Source organism: Misgurnus anguillicaudatus, chromosome 6 (assembly GCF_027580225.2).
Source record: "Misgurnus anguillicaudatus chromosome 6, ASM2758022v2, whole genome shotgun sequence".
NCBI classification, from domain to species: domain Eukaryota; kingdom Metazoa; phylum Chordata; class Actinopteri; order Cypriniformes; family Cobitidae; genus Misgurnus; species Misgurnus anguillicaudatus.
Genome location: NC_073342.2, coordinates 27,460,654 through 27,480,218, shown reverse-complemented (window position 1 = coordinate 27,480,218; position 19,565 = coordinate 27,460,654). Strand labels below are relative to the sequence as shown.

At 35.7% G+C, this 19,565-nt stretch overlaps 1 protein-coding gene across 1 annotated transcript in view; it reads right to left on the bottom strand.

The window, feature by feature from the left end:
- LOC129433904 (USP6 N-terminal-like protein) overlaps nucleotides 1–19,565 on the bottom strand; it is a 38,788-nt gene that overhangs the window by 6,432 nt on the left and 12,791 nt on the right. The window contains exons 3-12 of the mRNA XM_055192624.2: nucleotides 16,983–17,068; nucleotides 16,700–16,739; nucleotides 16,266–16,346; nucleotides 10,740–10,847; nucleotides 10,300–10,409; nucleotides 5,480–5,528; nucleotides 1,289–1,409; nucleotides 481–575; nucleotides 332–397; nucleotides 150–249 (exon numbers count right to left, since the gene is read on the bottom strand). Of these exons, the coding sequence (XP_055048599.2) occupies nucleotides 150–249; nucleotides 332–397; nucleotides 481–575; nucleotides 1,289–1,409; nucleotides 5,480–5,528; nucleotides 10,300–10,409; nucleotides 10,740–10,847; nucleotides 16,266–16,346; nucleotides 16,700–16,739; nucleotides 16,983–17,068 (856 nt within the window). The remainder of the gene's footprint in view (nucleotides 1–149; nucleotides 250–331; nucleotides 398–480; nucleotides 576–1,288; nucleotides 1,410–5,479; nucleotides 5,529–10,299; nucleotides 10,410–10,739; nucleotides 10,848–16,265; nucleotides 16,347–16,699; nucleotides 16,740–16,982; nucleotides 17,069–19,565) is intronic.

Here is a 19,565-nt window from a genome sequence, read left to right as displayed (position 1 = left end):
TTTTTTAAAAAGAGGATGTCAAAACATAAATAACAAATTTTTGCTCAATCTGACTCATTTTGCCAGCACGGGTCACATTTTTGTTTGTGGTTGTAATGTGATAAAGTGAATTGGGTATGAATACTTTTGCAAGGCACTGTATGACTTACTTTTGTTCAGTTTGAGGAGAGTATAGGCCATGGCTGTTAAAACTTTCTCTCCTTCTAATATGTAGATGTCCCATAGACGCAGGGTGAGCGTGAAGGGGGTCTACGTAGTAGAAAAACATGAACAAACTTAGTTAAAAGTAGTATAATTGAATAAAATGTCGCGTAATGTAGTAATGTCTCACCCTGTCAATAAAACACTGCAGGAACCATTTGGTGGAGTAGATACCAGTGGACATCTGCTCTTTATCCTGTGGTGAAGATGACATTTGAAAATGAAAATAAAGTGCCTACTGTATAATAATCCATCTACGTTAAGAAACCCAAATCTCACCATGTGTTTCTTAAGTTTTGGTAGGAGTTTGGAAAGGATTTGGTCATGATGACTCTGAAAACGATGAAGTTTGGGAAACCCGGGGATGAAAAACCCTATTCGAAACCAAAAGACGAGGGTTAAACAGAAATTCAGGGTTCCCACACCTCAGTTAACTTCAAATTCAAGGACTTTCCAAGACTAATTCAAGGACTAAATGTGGGGTCACATTTCAAGTGAGAGCAAGGTTACATTGTGTTACCTTTTAAGATACATTGTTACAGTTTCCTTTCGAGGGAACTCGCGCTGCGTCACTGCGGTGACACTTTAGAGACGCCTCCAGGGGTAAGTGCGTCTGAATGTGTAAATCAAATTCAACCAATGGTGAGTCTTAACGACAAAGACAGGGTGACGCGGGAGACAGGAAGTATATCGCTATCTGAAATATTGCCAAAGACGGCATTACAGGTACGCAGGAAGTATAGCAAAGGAGACGCAGCGTCTCGTTCCCTTCTCAGGGAACAACAGTTACATACGTAACCCGGAGACGTTTGTGTGTCAAACACAACTACGCAAAAAAGCATTTTGGTATGAATCAACATTCGCATACAGAAGATATAAGCATTTAAAGCGAACAGTTTAGCACGTGTGCTTAAAAAGTCTAGAAGTTTTATGATATTTTCCTACACTACACAAAGAATAATATGAATTTTTTTTGGCATAAAATAGATTCAAGCACTTTCAATTCTTTCAAGGCTTTCAAGGACCATGGGAACCCTGTAAATTTTACAACGCCGTCAGAAATAACACGTCACGTTATGACACTCACCGTGCATGGCATGTTTCCGATTGGTTAACAACTGCGATAAGGCCCAGAAAGCGTCTTCCTCATTCATATACATTAGCAGAATGGCAGCGATCTGGCTCATCCCCTGGCAGTAGCTCACTTCCTACACAAAACCACAAGTTCAAAACCTATTACTCACCGATTCTGATGCATGCCATTTATTTATACTTTGAATACGTGAGAAATTGTATAGCTGTGTAAAAAGGAGAATAATGTCATGTAGCCGCTCATAACCACAAAATAAACCCAGACTATGCAGACAAGATTGTTCAGTAGTCACTGATGTACCACCCTGGACATTTTTTTTTTTTAATAAAAATGACTTTTGTACGATTACACAACTACACTCTCTGATTAAATATAATGCACACGGTAAAACTCAAATCTTCTTCTGGGCACAACAGAAAGGGAAATGAAAATGACATTGTGTCCCCTCTCGGTGCGTTTTGAACAAACAATCGGACTCGTGTGCACTTATGTTTGAGCAGAATTGTGTTAAAGATCCTGTCTAACATCTCCATAAAACATTTATTTGTCTCTGCTTTGAGCTGACTGTCCTCCATATCCTTTAATGTCAAACAGATCTCTGGGAAAGCATCTAATAAAGCAATTAACGACCAAATCATGATCTAATTTACAGCAGACAAACAGCCTGTGATCATCTTAAGACCCTGGTCACTTACAGCCGATGGGCACAATCCTGTTTCTGGATCAGTGTGTCTCTAAAGCCTCATTTAAACTATCATGAACATGACAAAAGATAGCATTTGAAACCAGTTTTGGGAACAAAATCATTTAAAAAAATGTTCCTTAAAAATAGAAATTAGAAAGACACACACTGCAAAAAATATTAAAAAATTCTTAAATTAAGATGCTTTTTCTTGATGAGCAAAACAACCCAAGAAAATAAGTCTTGTTTCTAGGCCAAAAATATCAAATTTAAGTTATTTTGTGCATAAAACAAACAAAAATCTGCCAATTGGGTAAGCATATTATTCTTGAATTTAGTGTTTAAGAAAAATTTTCAAGATTTGTTTGCTTGTTTTATGCACAAAATCACTTAAATTTTATATTTTTGGTCTAAAAACTAGACTTGGGTAATTTTGCTCATCATGAAAAAGCATCTTAATTTAGGATTTTTTTTTGATATTTTTACTGAAAACAAGACAAAAATACTACGAAATGTTTTCTTGAAAATAATTTTTTGCAGTGCACATACTTTACTGGTAATGGTTTTGCTGTAAAAATGATTTGTGACCTTGGACCACAAAACCAGTCATAAGGGTACATTTTTTAGATTGATATTTATGCATCTGAAAGCTGAATAAATTAGCTTTTCATTGATGAATAGTTTATTAGGACAATATTTGGTCGAAATAAAACTATTTAAAAATCTAAAATCTGAGTGTGTCAAAAAATTAATATTGAGAAATTCATCATTAGCAACACATATTACTAATGATAAATACATTTTCTTATATATTTATTGTAGGAAATAGACATAACATCTTTTTTAAACATGATATTTACTTAACTTTTGGCATAAACCCCAATAATTCATCCATACAATGTATTTTTTGGCTATTGCTACAAATATACGCGCGTGACTTGCTGTATGACTGGTTTTGTGGTCCAGGGTCACATTTATAAAATGTCCCTATAATACACAACATAGTGTCACATTCGTCAAACCCTAGACACACAAGACAATAAAAATGAAAGTATTAAATGTGACCCTGTTTTTCAAATTGAGGGTGAAGTCTTAATCTAATAAAATGAGGAGCATCAAAGTTTCATTTTAATCTTTGACCTCGTACTCAGTCAATATTAAATATATAAAGCTTATTTTTCACAGACTGGCCTGGGTCACACGGGGGGCACTTTCTGACGTTTATGTAAATACACTTTAAAACAACAACAGTAAATCTCCTTATTCGTAGTGCACACGTCTATGTGGGTGATTCTCGCGAAATTAGACTTATGAGGTGTCATGAAACATTTTGATAATAAAAGTAAATGTTATGAAAATAAGAAGCATACAGTTACAAACATCTCTTCATGTACTATTTTGCACATGATTTCAAATGACATCATACAAACCAATTTTGTTGTTTTTTCCACATTTAAGGGGAAACTTATCATTACCGCAACGTGAACATGACTGGATTTGGGTAAATTTATAATTAAAAAATCTAAAAAATAAAAAGCTTCAGTGCATGTTATACTATAAACATTTACAGTAAAAAAAACATGTGGTATTTGGTGATCATCGGTAAATGAAGAGACAATAATAAGAAATATAAATGTGTCCAAGAACAATTTTCTCATCCTCCGCAACAATTTTCAGTCATTGTTTAAGCCCTCAAGGAACTAACATTTTAAAAAAAATTGTTGTAAGGGACATAATTGACTGTGACACTCAAGATGGCTACCAGGAAAGCGGTTCTTATTTTTTCCCTACAGATAAAGGTTTAAATTTTGCTTGTCATAGTACCTAGACAACTTTTTAGTTCTCATTACCGAAACACGAGTTTGTAAATGCATATATTTAATGTAATATCATGTTGCGGTAATGATCATTTTTGATAATGATAATCTAAAAAAAAATGTAAATAATTCTATAGGAAATATTTTTTAAATCCTCTAAAAATAATGGTTATAGTAAGTTCAGACCTTAATCTTATGTGCAACTTTTTTTTTTAATTCTGATGCTGGACACCTTCTAAATCTGGATTTCGTGAGAATCACCCATATGGGTAAAACATACTGCTATTTGACACCAATGAATCCTAATCTTGCAACCTATAGTTGCATATAGTATGCGGATAGTAGATGAACTGGCATGAAGCCATGTCCTTACTCCCTTTTACAAATGACTAAAGTTTTATTTTAGCATGCAGTTAGTCTATAGTTATTATATTTAGCATACGTAGAACAATAGAAGTCAGTAGGAGGTTTCTATTAAGAGCAGGGGTCGTGTGTGCGCGTGCTTCTTGTAATCTCAAATGTCCCCACAAAAATAGCAATACCAGTCATTTTTAGTTTTTGACCTTGTGCACGGCAAAAAATGACTCTTACTTAGTATTTTTGCTTTGTTTTTAGTACAAATATCTAAAAATTCTTAAATCAAGATGTGTTTTCTTGATAAGCAAAATGACCTAGAAAATGAGTCTAGTTTTTAGACCAAAATTATACAATTTAAGTGAATTTGTGCTTAAATAAAATAAAATAAAAATGGGTGCATAAAACAAGCAAAAAAATCTGCCAATGGGGTAAGCAATTTTTTCTTGAATTTAGTGTTTAAGAGAAATGTTCAAGATGTTCAAGTGTACACTGCAAAAAAATATTTTCAAGAAAAAATGCTCTTAGTATTTTTGTCTTGTTTTCAGTAAAAATATCTAAAAATTCTTAAAATAAGATGCTTTTTCTTGATGAGCAAAACGACCCAAGAAAATAAGTCCATGTTTTTAAATATCAAATTTAAGTGATTTTGTGCACAAAACAAGCAAAAAAATAAATAAAAAATCTGCCAATGGTGTAAGGAAAAAAATCTTGAACATTTTTCTTAAACACTAAATTCAAGAAAAATTAGCTTACCCCATTGGCAGATATTTTTGCTTGTTTTATGCACAAAATCACTTAAATGTGATATTTTTGTCTAAAAACATGGACTTATTTTCTCGGGTCATTTTGCTCATCAAGAAAGTGCATCGTTGCTATATATTTGTACTGAAAACAAGACAAAAATACTAAGTAAAAGAGTCATTTTTTTGCAGTGTAGGGCTGCTCGATTATGGGCAAAATCATAATCATGATTATGTAACACGATTACTCAGTGACACTTAAAACATGCATTCATTTAACCTTTTTATTAAGTAAGTTTTGCAATAGGCTACATGTGTGTGCTTTAGAAAAACATCTTTCCAGCAGCATGCAATTAAAATTTTAATCGCACAATAATTGTTTTACCTTGATTATCTTGTTTTTGTAATTGTTTGAATCAAAACCATTAATTGCACAGCCCTTGTGTGTGTGTGTGTGTGTAGACAAGGTTAACAGGGTGGGACACCATTTGATTTTTCCCCTTAAGTCCGGATTCATCCAGCACATGCTGTCCTGAGTTATGAAACATTCGCACAACAAACGAACATTAAAATATCGTCACTTGCTCACCGTGTTGTAGACCGAATAAGCTGCCAGAACGTGAAACAGGGCCTGCTGTCTGTAAAGACAAATAAACATCTGTATTAATAACTCGACTCTGGAAATAAGTCATCTTAAAAAGTCTCATTAATAGAGTGAAAGAAAAGGTGAAGCCGTATAAAATATTATTCTTTGAAAACCAGCAAGATTTTTGTAAGTGAGTGCGCCATAGCCAACATGCAGGAAACCATTTGGTTGTCATGTCAAAGATAAACTATAAAAAAGGGAAGAGAAACCACAGAGAAAGATGACCCTCCTGTCTCAGTGTCAAAACTCATCATTTGATCTTTCTATAGATATGCAAGTAAGTTAAGTTCGGCTTAAAAAGCGAACCAAAGTTCAAGACATCAAAATATATTTTTTTACAAATGTGTTTAAAAGTAATGATTTGATTAAATATATATGACGAGCTCAAATGCAAAACCCTCTCTTGTCTGACATGTTTTCTTGTAAATAAGCATTTTTTATGTTTAGGTTCATTAATTTCACTTTAATAGGCATTTCAAATGTTATTAGTCAGTAATTGAAATGCCTTATTTTCACAAATGTCACTTTAGTCATTTCACTTTCTTTCACTGCTAAACCCTCCAAGTACATGCAAGAATCTTTTCACCGTCCTGTCTGAGTAAATATATATAGTAAACATAATATATTCAGTAAAATCTTACTGAAAAAAATCACTGTGGCATTTAACGGATCCTGTCAACAAAGCAATATTTCTGAATGGCCCGAGGCCGGGATTAATCGGATTTGTAGTGAAAGTATCTAAACATATAATACGTGCCGACGGAGGTGGCGTTTAGCGGCTTTTGCACCTGAGCTTTTTATATGCTACGTAAAATAAGTAGGGATGGGACGGTATGAAAATTTCATATCATGATTGATTATAGTGACCACGGTTATCAATATTATCATGGTTTTGTTCAAATGAGAAGGAAATGTTCACACACACTGAAAACATTTAACATTTAAACATTCGAAAGTTTTATTTTTGAAAATCACTTTAATATTTCATGTCCCTGAAATTATTTATGTGTTAAAAAATAAAGAAATCTGGAATTAATACAATACGTTATCCCTTAAATGCCTTCTTGTGCAAAAACTATGTTGCATGTGCGCGCCTGCGTCAAACTGATTCTGTCTGGAGAGGATTTACAGCGAGTTTTTAAAATCACGGTAATCAAACACGGTTGTCATGATAATTAAATTTAAATGATAATACTAACCGTCAGGACATTTTATCATGGTTTACCATGAAACCGGTAATCCCATCCCTAAACATAAGTAGTGCAAAGATTAATCCCGATTAATCACATACAATATAAAAGTTAATTTTCGCATAATATATGTTTGTGTGTGCTGTGTGCAATTATTATGTAAACACACAAACATACATGTATACATAAAAATATACATGTTAAGATGTGTACCCTCCTATCACCTACTTCATCATTTAAAGTCATTCAAAATGCTATAAAGTTCTCAGGGCTCACAAAATCATTATTGTGCTTTGCAGTCGAGCTATCAAAATGCATCCTTGCCCTGCCCGTCGGGCTATCTTGACTTATAGGGAGGAAAAAATATATTTAAATGCTTATGCATTCTCTCACAGATTTGGATGGGTAATAATGGTGTATGAAATTCATGCATTGGGTATTTAAATTGCGTTTGAGCACGCGCTCGAGTTTTACTTTCGCGATCTTGCAAAGACGCAGCACAGGACGCAATCCGTACTGATTTGTCATGGATTTGTTGGGCAAATCCTTCAACCTCGTCCTGTCAGTCATTACTATCCTCACGTAAAAAAATTTAATCTCTCGCAGCATGTTTTAATGTTATATATATTGTACGGGATTTGATGTGAATCACTCTTAAAGCGACAGTAGCCCCAGTTTTTCTGATCGAAAAAAATGATTCAATCTGTAACTGGATGATCCAAACTGTGAGTTTTGTGGGGATGAGCAGGAACAGTTGGTTTACATGGAAATCCAGTTTTTTGTTCGTTAAAAAAACAACAGCATCAAAGCAACAACAAGCAGATTAAACATTATGGTTAGAGGCCCTATTGGCGTTGTATTGGCAAAATTTGGCCCGTGGTAAAACTAATTGAGGAACCCTGTGCTATGCCCACAAAGTCAAGTGACATTTTCTTATCTGTGACTTCAGTTAATATTTCAGAATCTGAAGTTTATAGATATTTCACTTCGGTTAGAAGAAAATATTTGTACTGATGATTGTAATTTTGTGTGTTATTTGTGTTTTGATAGATGTTTTGTCTCAATATTCTACTTTAAAGTCATGTATTTTTTATTCAGGCTACTTGCATTCATTTCGGGCTACTAAAAACTGAAGAGTGCCTGCCCGAAGGGCTAACACCAGGGATTTTTAAATTTTGCGAGCCCTGGTTCTTTAAAATGTATGAAATCGTACGTTTTTTAAACTTTATTTGATCGAACAAACTATATTTTAACAAACTATAAAACTAAATTGCATGCAGACGACTCATAGTACAAAACAAAACAAAAAAAGACAGACTACATATGAGAATCTCAGATGCAAAAGCCGCTGAATGCTACCTTTGTCAAAAATGAGATAATGAAGCCAAATGCTCTCGGCACGTATTATACATTCATCAAATACTTTTCAAATCCGCTTAATCCTGGCCTAACGCCATTCAGAAATATTGTATTGTTGGCAGAATCTGTAACACGCCACAATGTTTTAGTAGCAAAGTCCTTTTCAACGGTAAAAGGTTTACAGAATATATTACGATATTGACAGAATTTTTAAGCCTTGTTTTATCTTTTTTCTGTTGTTTTTTTGCCACGCTCACCCCTACATAGAGGGTTTTGCAGCAAAAGACAATCAAATTTGTTAGATGGGTGATTCTCACGAAACCATTGAAACACCACAGCACTAATGATTTTAGCTTTAAAATGTGTAATATAGTAACATTAAAAAGCATCAGAATTAACCCAATACTGTGTTCTACCTTGCACAATGTGTGATTTCAACATAAGAATTTATAATTGGAAATTTTATCTCATTTTCTGCTGAAATTCTCATTAACGCAATGTGTCCGGCTGTGTATGAACATGCGTTATGTTGTAATTTATTCAAATTAACATAAAAATATTAAGAAAAAAAAATAAATGGATGTTTTGCTAGACTACTTTAGATGACAGAAAAAATATTTACTGAATATTCATGTATAATAATAATGAAAAAAATTTGAAAATGATGTGTCCATGCCTGATGTTCTCATCCTCCGCAACACTTTTTGAGAACAGTTTAAGCACACATACAGAATTTTAATAAAGTTTGATTTTGAGTGACCAAGCACATGGACCAGTTACTTCAAGATGGCTACCAGGTAAGATCATTTTTTACAGTTAATTTGAGATATTGTCTTGTCAGAATGCTTACACGATATTTTGATTATCATTACCGCAACAGATGCTTATTAAATGTTAATTTAATTAATAGAAGCATAAGACTTTGATTTTAAATGCATGTGCAGAATCTCCAAATTATGTTCTTTCAGGTTTGTCATGTCATTTTGAAAATATGTCAGTGTTGATGTTTTCTGACTGTTGCGGTAATGAGATTTTTTAGGACTAATTTTTTAAATTATGTTACAAAAAGTGTTAAATGATAAGTAAAAGTTTTTAAATTAATGTTCCCATTTACTCCAGACTTTGTTTTTCAATGTCTGGTGGGAAAAAAAGTAAATTTAAGCAATTTTTACATTTTCATGCTTGACATTTTTAAAACCAAGTTTTCGTGAGAATCACCTAGATACCAAAATAGGGGAATTTGTGAAAATAAGGCATTTTAATCACTGACTAATACCCTTTTATTGCTTTTAAATATAAATGAACCTAAACATAAGAGCTTGATACAAAAAGTTAAATTTACCAGAAAACACGTCAGACGCACTTAGAGGGTTTTGCATCTGAACTCCTCATATGAAGTAGCATTGCATCCAAAAGAGATGTACTTTAATGATTCAAATGATCTGTGGATTAAAAAAAAATTGGCGAGGCACAGTAACCCTGCTGGCTATCGCCCAGAAGTCAGCAGCATTGTGAATAGTGTGTTGTGGTAACGCAAACAGCCAACGCAAACAAACAGCAGATGTGTTAAAATACACTTCCGCCCCACATCCTCTTATTGGTTGATCGGCGCTAATAAAAATGTCATAACTCAGATCTTCCATCCATTGGGCAATTGAGCGAGCTGTTGTAGGTGTCTGATCTACATCTGTTGTGGGTGTGCTGCCTGTGCGAAACCACATGACATGTCTCTGTGCACTTTGGTCCACTTTTCACGCAACGAAGACCACTTTCTGAATACAGCCAATTTCTAAAAATTAGAAAGGGAACCTGGTATACCCTTTGTTTTTGACACTGGTAAGAGGATATATGATCCCAAGTGGGTCTTAAGGATCGTCCGGCACAAAAGGAAGCTACTTTTTCATGACACTGTGGCTGTTGTGCATAACATCAAAGTATATATTTATTCTGGGCATAATAGTAACGAGTCACCGGTTTTGTCATTTCCTGTGAGGCCACGTACAGTAACAGGAAGTTTAACAAAATGCAAAGAGGAAGCAACTCTTGTTTTGGTTAAGGGCTTTGCAAAGTCTGCCCACTTCGGTCCAGAGCTCTCTCACAACAAACGTTTGCGCAACAGAAAAAAAACCATAACACCAGATAAAACAAGTCGATAGAGTAAGGTCAGACAACACAACAAAACACAAAATCCTGTGCGAGCGTATGATTGCTTACTTGACCCCAAAGCGGTCCATAAACATGATATGGTTCCTGAAGGTCCTGTTGACATCAAGATCTATCTGCTTGATTTCTGTTGAGTACTTTTTGGCTTGTTCCCTCATTGTCTGTAAAAATGAAAAAACAAGGACAAAAAATGATGTAATGGCTTTTCCAAAGTAACTTACAAATGAGTGAGAATTTACTTAAAAAAAAGGTATGATCGTATCATACAATAGGGCCAATTTTAAAGGATGCTAGGTTTTATAAAGCATGCTATTATAAGTTAATAACAGGCGGGGCAGTATGAAGACAAAACATATCAGGCTAATTACACCCATACAAGGACAAACAAGAGACTAACCATAACCCAAACAAGAGAGCCTTTGAATCGATGAATAACAAACGGTGAGATTTTCATCCACAGTTTACAAAGGCTGTCCCATCAAAACTCCTACCTCGTACTTCCTGTGGTTTGCTTGTTTCACCTTGTCCACTTCCAGCAGAAGAGCCCAGGCTTGACCACGCAGCTGTAAGGGAATCCCCTTGTATACCCGCTTAATCATCTGTAAAATACACACCGGAAAAGGAAACGAATGAATGGCTGGAATTTATTTGTGGGTCTCCATGATTACGAGATATACAGAAGCTTTTAAATGGGTTGTTTATGAAAGTAATAGACGTTTCATTGGACCGTAGTTACGCGCCTGGCAAGAACTTAACTTCCGGTCAGTGATTGTTTATCGGTTTTGTTAGTGACTAAACTGACCTCTGAAACAAATACCTTCTGGGAAATGTTTAGTTTACTTGAAGACGAAAAGAGACGGCGAGCATGAATCAGCACTGTGCAGATTTGGCAGCCAGGCAAGAATTCAAGGATCTGTAGCTAACATTGTATACGTACATTTTACACAGTAATGTTAGATAGACTTTAGCTATGATCTGAACTAAGATAATTTACTTATTTGTTTTAATTGTTATCAGAAATGATCTACTCTAGAGAGACGATTTAAAGGAATAGTCTACTCATTTTCAATATTAAAATATGTTATTACTAAGAATTGTTGATGCATCCCTCTGTCGTCTGTGTGCGTGCACGTAGGCGCTGGAGCGCGCTGCGACCCTTCGATAGCATTCAGCTTAGCCCCATTCATTCAATTGTACCATTTAGAGAAAAAGTTAGAAGTGACCAAACACATCAACGTTTTTCCTATTTAAGACGAGTAGTTATACGAGCAAGTTTGGTGGTACAAAATAAAACGTAGCGCTTTTCTAAGCGGATTTAAAAGAGGAACTATATTTTATGGCGTAATAGCACTTTTGGGAGAACTTCGACTCGCCTGAAAAGTCCGCTCCCCTTCTCAGGGTGTTACTGCGCCGAGTCGAAGTACTCCCAAAAGTGCTATTACGCCATAAAATATAGTTCCTCTTTTAAATCCGCTTAGAAAAGCGCTACGTTTTATTTTGTACCACCAAACTTGCTCGTATAACTACTCGTCTTAAATAGGAAAAACGTTGATGTGTTTGGTCACTTCTAACTTCATCTCTAAATGGTACCATTGAATGAATGGGGCTAAGCTAAATGCTATCGAAGGAGCGTCGTAGCGCGCTCCAGCGCTTACGTGCACGCACACAGATGATATGGGATGTATCAACAATTCTTAGTTAAGGTAATAACATATTTCAACACTGAAAATGAGTAGACTATTCCTTTAAGCATGAACTGTAATCCACAAACTAGTGTTGGGCGATATGCCCCATTTTAAGATCGTCCTATCGTCAGCGGGGCAATCGTTTACTCGTATCACTTGATTGATGGACAAAAAACGTGGGTATTACAAGCAGAAGTGCGAGGAAGAGTCAGAGTCAAGTGCATTACAAGTTCAGGTGCTTGGTGCCATGGCCTGTGCGTTCAAGTCCGAGAAAGAGTCCAATGCTGCGTCCGAAACCGCCTACTTCCATACTATATAGTACGCGAAAAGCAGTAGGCGAGGCGAGTAGTATGTCCGAATACACAGTATTCGAAAATAGTGCTGCCTCACGATTAGTCACGACTAATCGTTTGCAGAATTCAAGTTTTTGTTTACATAATACATGTTGGTGTACTGTGTATAATTATGTATAAATTCAAACACACACATGCATGTATATATTTAAGAAATATTTGCATGTGTATATAAAGTTTTATATTTTTATATAATTTATATTATATATAAATATAAATATTAATTATATAAATATATTTTTTTCTTTAAATTATACATGCATGTGTATGTATTTATTTATACATAATTATTATACATAGTACACCAACATATATTATGTAAACAAAAACTTTTATTCTGCAAACGATTAGTCGCGACTAATCGTGAGGCAGCACTATTCGAAAAACAGTATGCGAAAAGTACCCGGATGACCTTCTACTTCCGGTTAGATTTTGCAGCGTGCATACGATGGACACTTCACTATCCCATGATGGTCCGGGAGAGGAGTTATCCAACGAAGAAGACGACGCGTCGCAGCTGTTCGCGCTGGAATGACATGACGTGATGACGACGTATGTCACGTGATGTAGCAACATGGCGGATGTAGTACGTACGAATCTCATTCTCATATACTATACAGTACCTACTGTTTTAATGGCAAGTAAGTAGGTACTTCATTTCATTCAGTTCCTACTGTACAATATGCGGTTTCAGACGCAGCCTAAGACTCGTGCATTTATTCCAGGTGCGTTTGAGAAGAAATCTTGTGCGTTACAAGCACTCTTGCGCAAAGTGAAGCCCACAAACCCTCTGAAACTGATGATAATAAAAATAACTATCGGCAACTATCGGCATAAAAGTCCGCTATCGGCAATATGTCTGACGATCGTCGATACACGACATCAGTGGCGGCTCATGACTGCTCATCTGAGGGGCGCTAATTCAAAATAAGTGTTCGGAGTGTCATGTGTGTTGCTTGCGTTTTCAAAATATGTGTTTGTTGCGTCGTGCGAACCATGTGCATCACGTGTTTTGTCAAAATAAGTGCCTGCTGCACACGCGTCAAACCGTTTATAATAAAAGAGACGCTCACGTTCACAAAATACACGCAAGACACTCCCTTAACAGTAAACTCTGATTACGCATGAGATTAAGCGTATCTCTTTTATCATAAACCCTTTAGACGCATCTGCAGCAGGCACTTATTTTGACAAGACACGTGATGCACACACGATCTCTTGATGGGCAGAACACATTTTGAAATTACAAACAACACACATGACGAGTTACATACATGTTGAGACGAACTTTGGATCGAGCGCCCTAAAAAAAAAAAAAGTCAACAGCCGCCACTGCACGATACTAATATCCATCAGCACAACCATACCACAAACCTGGAACTACTGCCTAGGTGTGCGTTTACTGTAAAATGATGCACACCCATAGAACATTTGTCAACCAATCAGAAGCAGCATTCAACAGCCCTGTGGAACATTTATTATGCGGCTTGTTGGAATACTTGATTCTGATTGGCCAGTTGCTACATTTGCATTCCCAGATAACAACCGCTCAAAACTAATAACACACGGTAACTTGTACGCTGCAAACCATTTCGAAAGGTACAGTTTAATATTACTCACAAATTAAATATAAATATGTCTTTTATTAACATATATGACATTATATTTAGATATGATTAAACCAAATAGTGTGCTTGTGACATTTGACTGTCTTATCTTAAAACCGAAAGTAAACATGTTTTCCTCAGGGAAAGTCTGCAGTTATTAAAGGGGCTCTAAGCGAATCTGTGTGACGTCACTTTTTGTTGATGTTTGAACTGTTTTCAAACAAACGGAGCGTAGCTAACTCCTCCCCGTCCCCCTCCATTCCGTGCTTTCATGAACGCGCCTAACCCCCACCCCCAAATCCTTCTTGTCGTTTATTGGCTGGAAAACTTTGTTATCGTTTCTGGTGGTAGGTTTGACCAATTTGTTTTTATTGCAGTTTGTGAAGCCTAGGCTGTCTACAGAGATCGCGGTTTTTTACAGTTTGATCAGACAGTGAGGAGATGTTTGCTGTATGTAACAAAAATGTTTTATGGTCCAAAACGCGTGAATTCGCACCTTTAAAAATGAGCAAATAACATGATTTATAAATCAATTCAATATTTAATGTTCCTTGCTTACTTATTACATGGCTATTTACCTCATAAGTGGAATAATGAACAGGCAGACAGGTCAGGATCTGTCAGCGCTTATGTCTGTGATAACAACCGGCTGCCTATGCATTATCTCTTACTTAAAGGGTGACTCCACTTTTTTGAAAATATGCTCATTTTCCAGCTCCCCTAGACTTAAACATTTGATTCTTACTGTTTTGGAATCCATTCATCTGATCTTCGGGTCTGGCGCTATCACTTTTAGCATAGCTTAGCATAATCCATTGAATCTGATTAGACCATTAGCATCGCACAAAAAAAAAGAGTTTCAATATTTTTCTTATTTAAAACTTGACTCTGTAGTTACATCGTGTAATAATTAAAATTTGCAATTTTCTAGGCTGATATGGTTAGGAAATATACTCTTATTCTGGAGTAATAATCAAGGACGTGAAAATCGCAACTTTTAATTTTCCGTCGTTCTTAGTACACGATGTAACTAAAGAAGAGTCAAGTTTTAAATAGAAAAAATATCAAAACTCTTTGATATCTTTGACATCTCTTTTCATTTTTGAGCACAATGCTAATGGTCCAATCAGATTCAATGGATTATGCTTAGCTATGCTAAAAGTGCTAGCGCCAGACACAGAGATCAGCTGAATGGATTCTAAAACGGTAAAAATTAAATGTTTAACTCTAGGGGAGCTGGAAAATGAGCATTTTTCAAAAAAGTGGAGTGTCCCTTTAATGTTCAACAGTGGCACTGATTTATTAGCCTCTTTCACACAGTAATTCTGGTAAATTACCATGAATTTACCGGAATTAATTTACCAGTAAATACAAAAATGTACTGTTCACACATGCAGTGAGGTTCCGTCTTTTTACCAGTAAGACATCATTCACACATCAGTATCAAAATACCGGTAAACTCGGAGAGGAAGCGGAAGTTACCTGTGGCACACGGCCACATTATGACTTAATATCCACGGTCTGTATTTTGTTGTTTTCACATCTGTGGCAAACGGTCGCGAAGGTACTCTTGACCAAACAAATTGCGTGAGGCGACGTCAACCTGCGTTTGCACATTAGGCTTCACATATGGTGTGCTAAGGACGTCGGCAATATGGCAAATAGATAAGCTGTTTTAAACAACTTTGGTGAAGAAATTAGGATGTTAACTTCAGGTTTGGTCGACTTTTAAGCAGCATCTGTGTGGAAACGTCCATAAACAGTTCGGGGGTAAACGCGTCACCTGTATAAAAAACTTTCTGATTGGCCCGATCTGTCAGCGCGGTCTGACGTCGCCTGTTCTAAATGCCGGTAATCCTAGAATTTTCGTTCACACATAGCGCTTACCGGTAAATTACTGCTAATCTTACAACCTGTTTTACTGGTAAATTGGGAGCACTGATTTACCGGAAAGGTTCTGTTCACACATGACATGTTAACTGCAATTTACCAGTAAATTACCAGTAAAGACTGTATGTGTGAAAGGGACTAGTGTCAATAATAATTAACAATATGGTCCTTTATTGCAAGGTAATATAGTTTATATTAGCCTAACAGTAGGTGATTTGGTAGATAAAAACCAACTTTGTGTTGTTGAAGAAATCTTAAAACTTTGAAAGCTGAAAATATCTTTAAATATTATTTATCATATTAATGCTTCGCTAAGATGAAAACACTTTGTCGTTTCTATCAGTCTTGTAAGTTACTTTGAGCATCTTCTAAATGCCTGAATGTAAATGTTAATGTATAGTTTTACTGTTGTGCATTTAATCAGGTATATCTGTTAGTTTACACCAAATATGTCTCATACAAATATTTTAAAGTTGCAATACCTTTTCACTGTTGTGGTACTTTTCCCACTTTTTCACCATTTTCAGCCATTTTTGCACTCTTTCAACCTCCTGGAGTTTATACTAGACAAAGAAAATTCGAGTTTTTAGTATTTATTGAAAAAATGTAACCCTTTCTGTGTAAACCCATCTTAAATCATTTTTTTTGTGGTTGACTGTTTTCTAAAATAAAAAATTCTCCTGAATAATGTAAAGAACATTTAGTGAAAATATAACCTTGATATCTTGAATATTGACTGAGTAAAGATTGAAATTAATGCAAACTTTGCAGCTCCAAATCTCATCATTAGATTGTAAGACTTGAGCCTACAGACAGGGTCACATACTGTAGGTAAATCTGTTATTTAAAAATATTTCATTCGACAATTTCATAAAAGATTTGACAGGGATGGCAGGTGTAAGTATTGTAATATCACCTTCTCTTCCACTGCGGTTGGTGTTGGCAGCTCCTTTTCACTGGAAAGACAGTAAGCAAAAAACTGATTTGTACATATAACAAAATAGTTTAGCAGCTTCAGCTATTAATTTACATCCTAACAAAATTGTTCCGGTGGTCATAGTTATTGCACAACACAAACATGAACATTTTTGCTTTTTTAAGTTGAACAACTAAGGTCAGATGTCAATATCTTGTTATAGTAAAACAGAATACTGTGAGGTAAAAGAGTCCTGCTGAGGAGAGGACATTGCATGACTTACTGCAGGAAACCAAAGCGATCTGTGACCTTGTAGATGCTGTAGTCGGCATCCTCCCAAGGGTTAATGTGAACCCCCTCCTGTCTGCCCTGAAACCGACCCAACAAACAAAATAAGGAACTGGAGCAAAGGCAACAAACCACATTCAACACAAGAAATGATTTTTACTTAAATAACAACATGTCTTTGAAGGAACAGTTCATCCCAAAATGATACCATCATTCATTCAACTTTTTTCTGGGGAACACAAAATAAAATATTTTAAAGATTGTCCGACTTGTTTTATTCCAATACTATGAAATTGACAATGTCAATGTAAGTCAAAATGTGTAACATGGCTGCAAGATGTGTTGAAATGATAAAACCATGACCCTGTCTTAATCAAATCTTATTTTGATTTTAATCTTTTTCTTTACACAGGTTCTTTACATTATGATGATTTTATATAGAAAACAGTAAAACAATTAGCCGAGTTTTCACAGACTGGTTTACAAAAATGGCAACATGCACATCATAATGGTTTGCAATAACTTGCAATGTGTAGTCAAAGTTTTAGGTCAGAGATTTTCTTTTCCCGGAAAGCATAAAGCATTATATTGCATCTGATCATATAGCAAGTTATTATCGCTTATTACACGGCTCTCTGGAATGCTTGATTCTGATTGGTCAGTTGAGACATTTGCAGGTTCGTTCTTTTCAAATAATAACCGCTCCAAAGTAATAACGCATAGCCGGTACTACTTGTACGATTAAAATCGCTCTGCGCCAATAAAGACCAATGAAGATTACTGTTTGGCGCCATCTTGTGACAAACACTGGACAACCACAATTAAGAATGGAAAATTTTGACATTAATTTTAACATGTACGGAAAAAACAAAACATTTAAACAGTGGATAGAAGAACGAACAACGACAAGACACAGAGAGCTTACTGAGACTGAACTTGACATAAAAGAGCATGACAGCTACGAAGCCAACACACAAAAAAATACAGAATGGACATTAAAACTTCTCAAAGACTGGATAAAAGAGAAAAAAATGGAGACAGACAAGTATGAAGCAGAGGATCTTAATAAGGTATTACGATCATTTTATGCATCTGTGCAAAGTTTTGCACAAAAATTTAGTTAAAGCAATAAAGTTTAGTTTCGCGTGCGCACGTAAACGATCCCCACGCTCACGTGAAACTTTTGCTTTCACGGGCGCGCGCAAAACTAAACTTTATTGTTTTAACTAAATGTTTGCTCCATGTCCTCTTAGGGGCTCCGTAATACTTGACTATCGGTGGAAAATTTTTATATCAGTGCATTTATAATACAAAGTCATTATATTTGGGTCATATGAATACGATTTTTTTTACTCCAATTAGGGGCTCGGTAAATTATAGAGTGCCACAGGGATGACATATTTTTGTAGGCCAAGCCGGAAGTTAGCGGGACACTGGTTCTCTTGCAAAAAAGCCCATTCATTTTTCTCACAGACTTTTGGATTATCGCAAAAAATAAGCTCTGTTTTTAACAAAAGTAAAAGGTGCTTACACATCTTCAGGGTTTCCCGCAGAAAATTTGTTAGTTAAGGTGATAGGGTTGGACGGGTGGGCGGGGCAATCAAAGGGGCGGGGTGTATGCGATGAAATTTAAAATATTTTAATAAAATAAATAAATAAATATGCGCTATGAAGTGAAACTAAAGGGTTAATAAACACAAACTAAAGCAGATGTTGTAGAACGTCTGGCAAACTATGATAGATAGCGCAAAAATTGTAAAAACTGATTATTTCCCACTATTAATTACATTATCTTATAGGAGTGTAACTACTGTAGCATGTAAATAATGCACATAAATAAAGTGAGCAAGAGCGCTCAACAATTATATTGAATCAACAGGCACTTGAAACCCTGGCAGGTTGCTCAAACAACAAAATCACCAGCTAGCCTACTTTAAAATTGCAAGAACTATAGACTAATACAATAACAGGCTTAAATAAACCCAAAACATAAGTCCACTTACAGTTCTCACGGACACGTGTTTTATCAACTGGCTATCCTCCAGACATGACGGACCACGTCTTTATCTCATTTCGGTGGTGTGGCGCGCGTGCACGCTCGCGGTGTGAAGCGCGTCTGCGCTATTCTCCGAGATGCACTTGACAGCATTTTTATATTTTATTTTATTTTTTTGATGACCTAGTTAAGGCGGTAGGGTTTCCAAGCTTAGGCGGGCCGCCTTAACTGAAATATGCTGCGGGAAACCCTGCATCTTCAAATATGAATACAAATTTATGAATTTTATAGTGTAAATGCGTTTACTAGAAATATCAAAAAGCCAAATTTTGACTTCAAAATTCATACAAGTTGTATTCATCTGTGAAGACTAACTTGTTTGACAAAATGTGTAAGTATCATAAACTTGTATCCCGCTAACTTCCGGGTTAGCCTACAAAAAAGTCATCCCTGCGGCACTCTATTCAGACTGTTGCGTTAACTTTACATTTTACAAGATTACATTTTCTGTTATTCAATCATATGATGACTATTAATACTGAACATTAACGGAACAGTATGTAGAATTGTGGTCAAAACTGG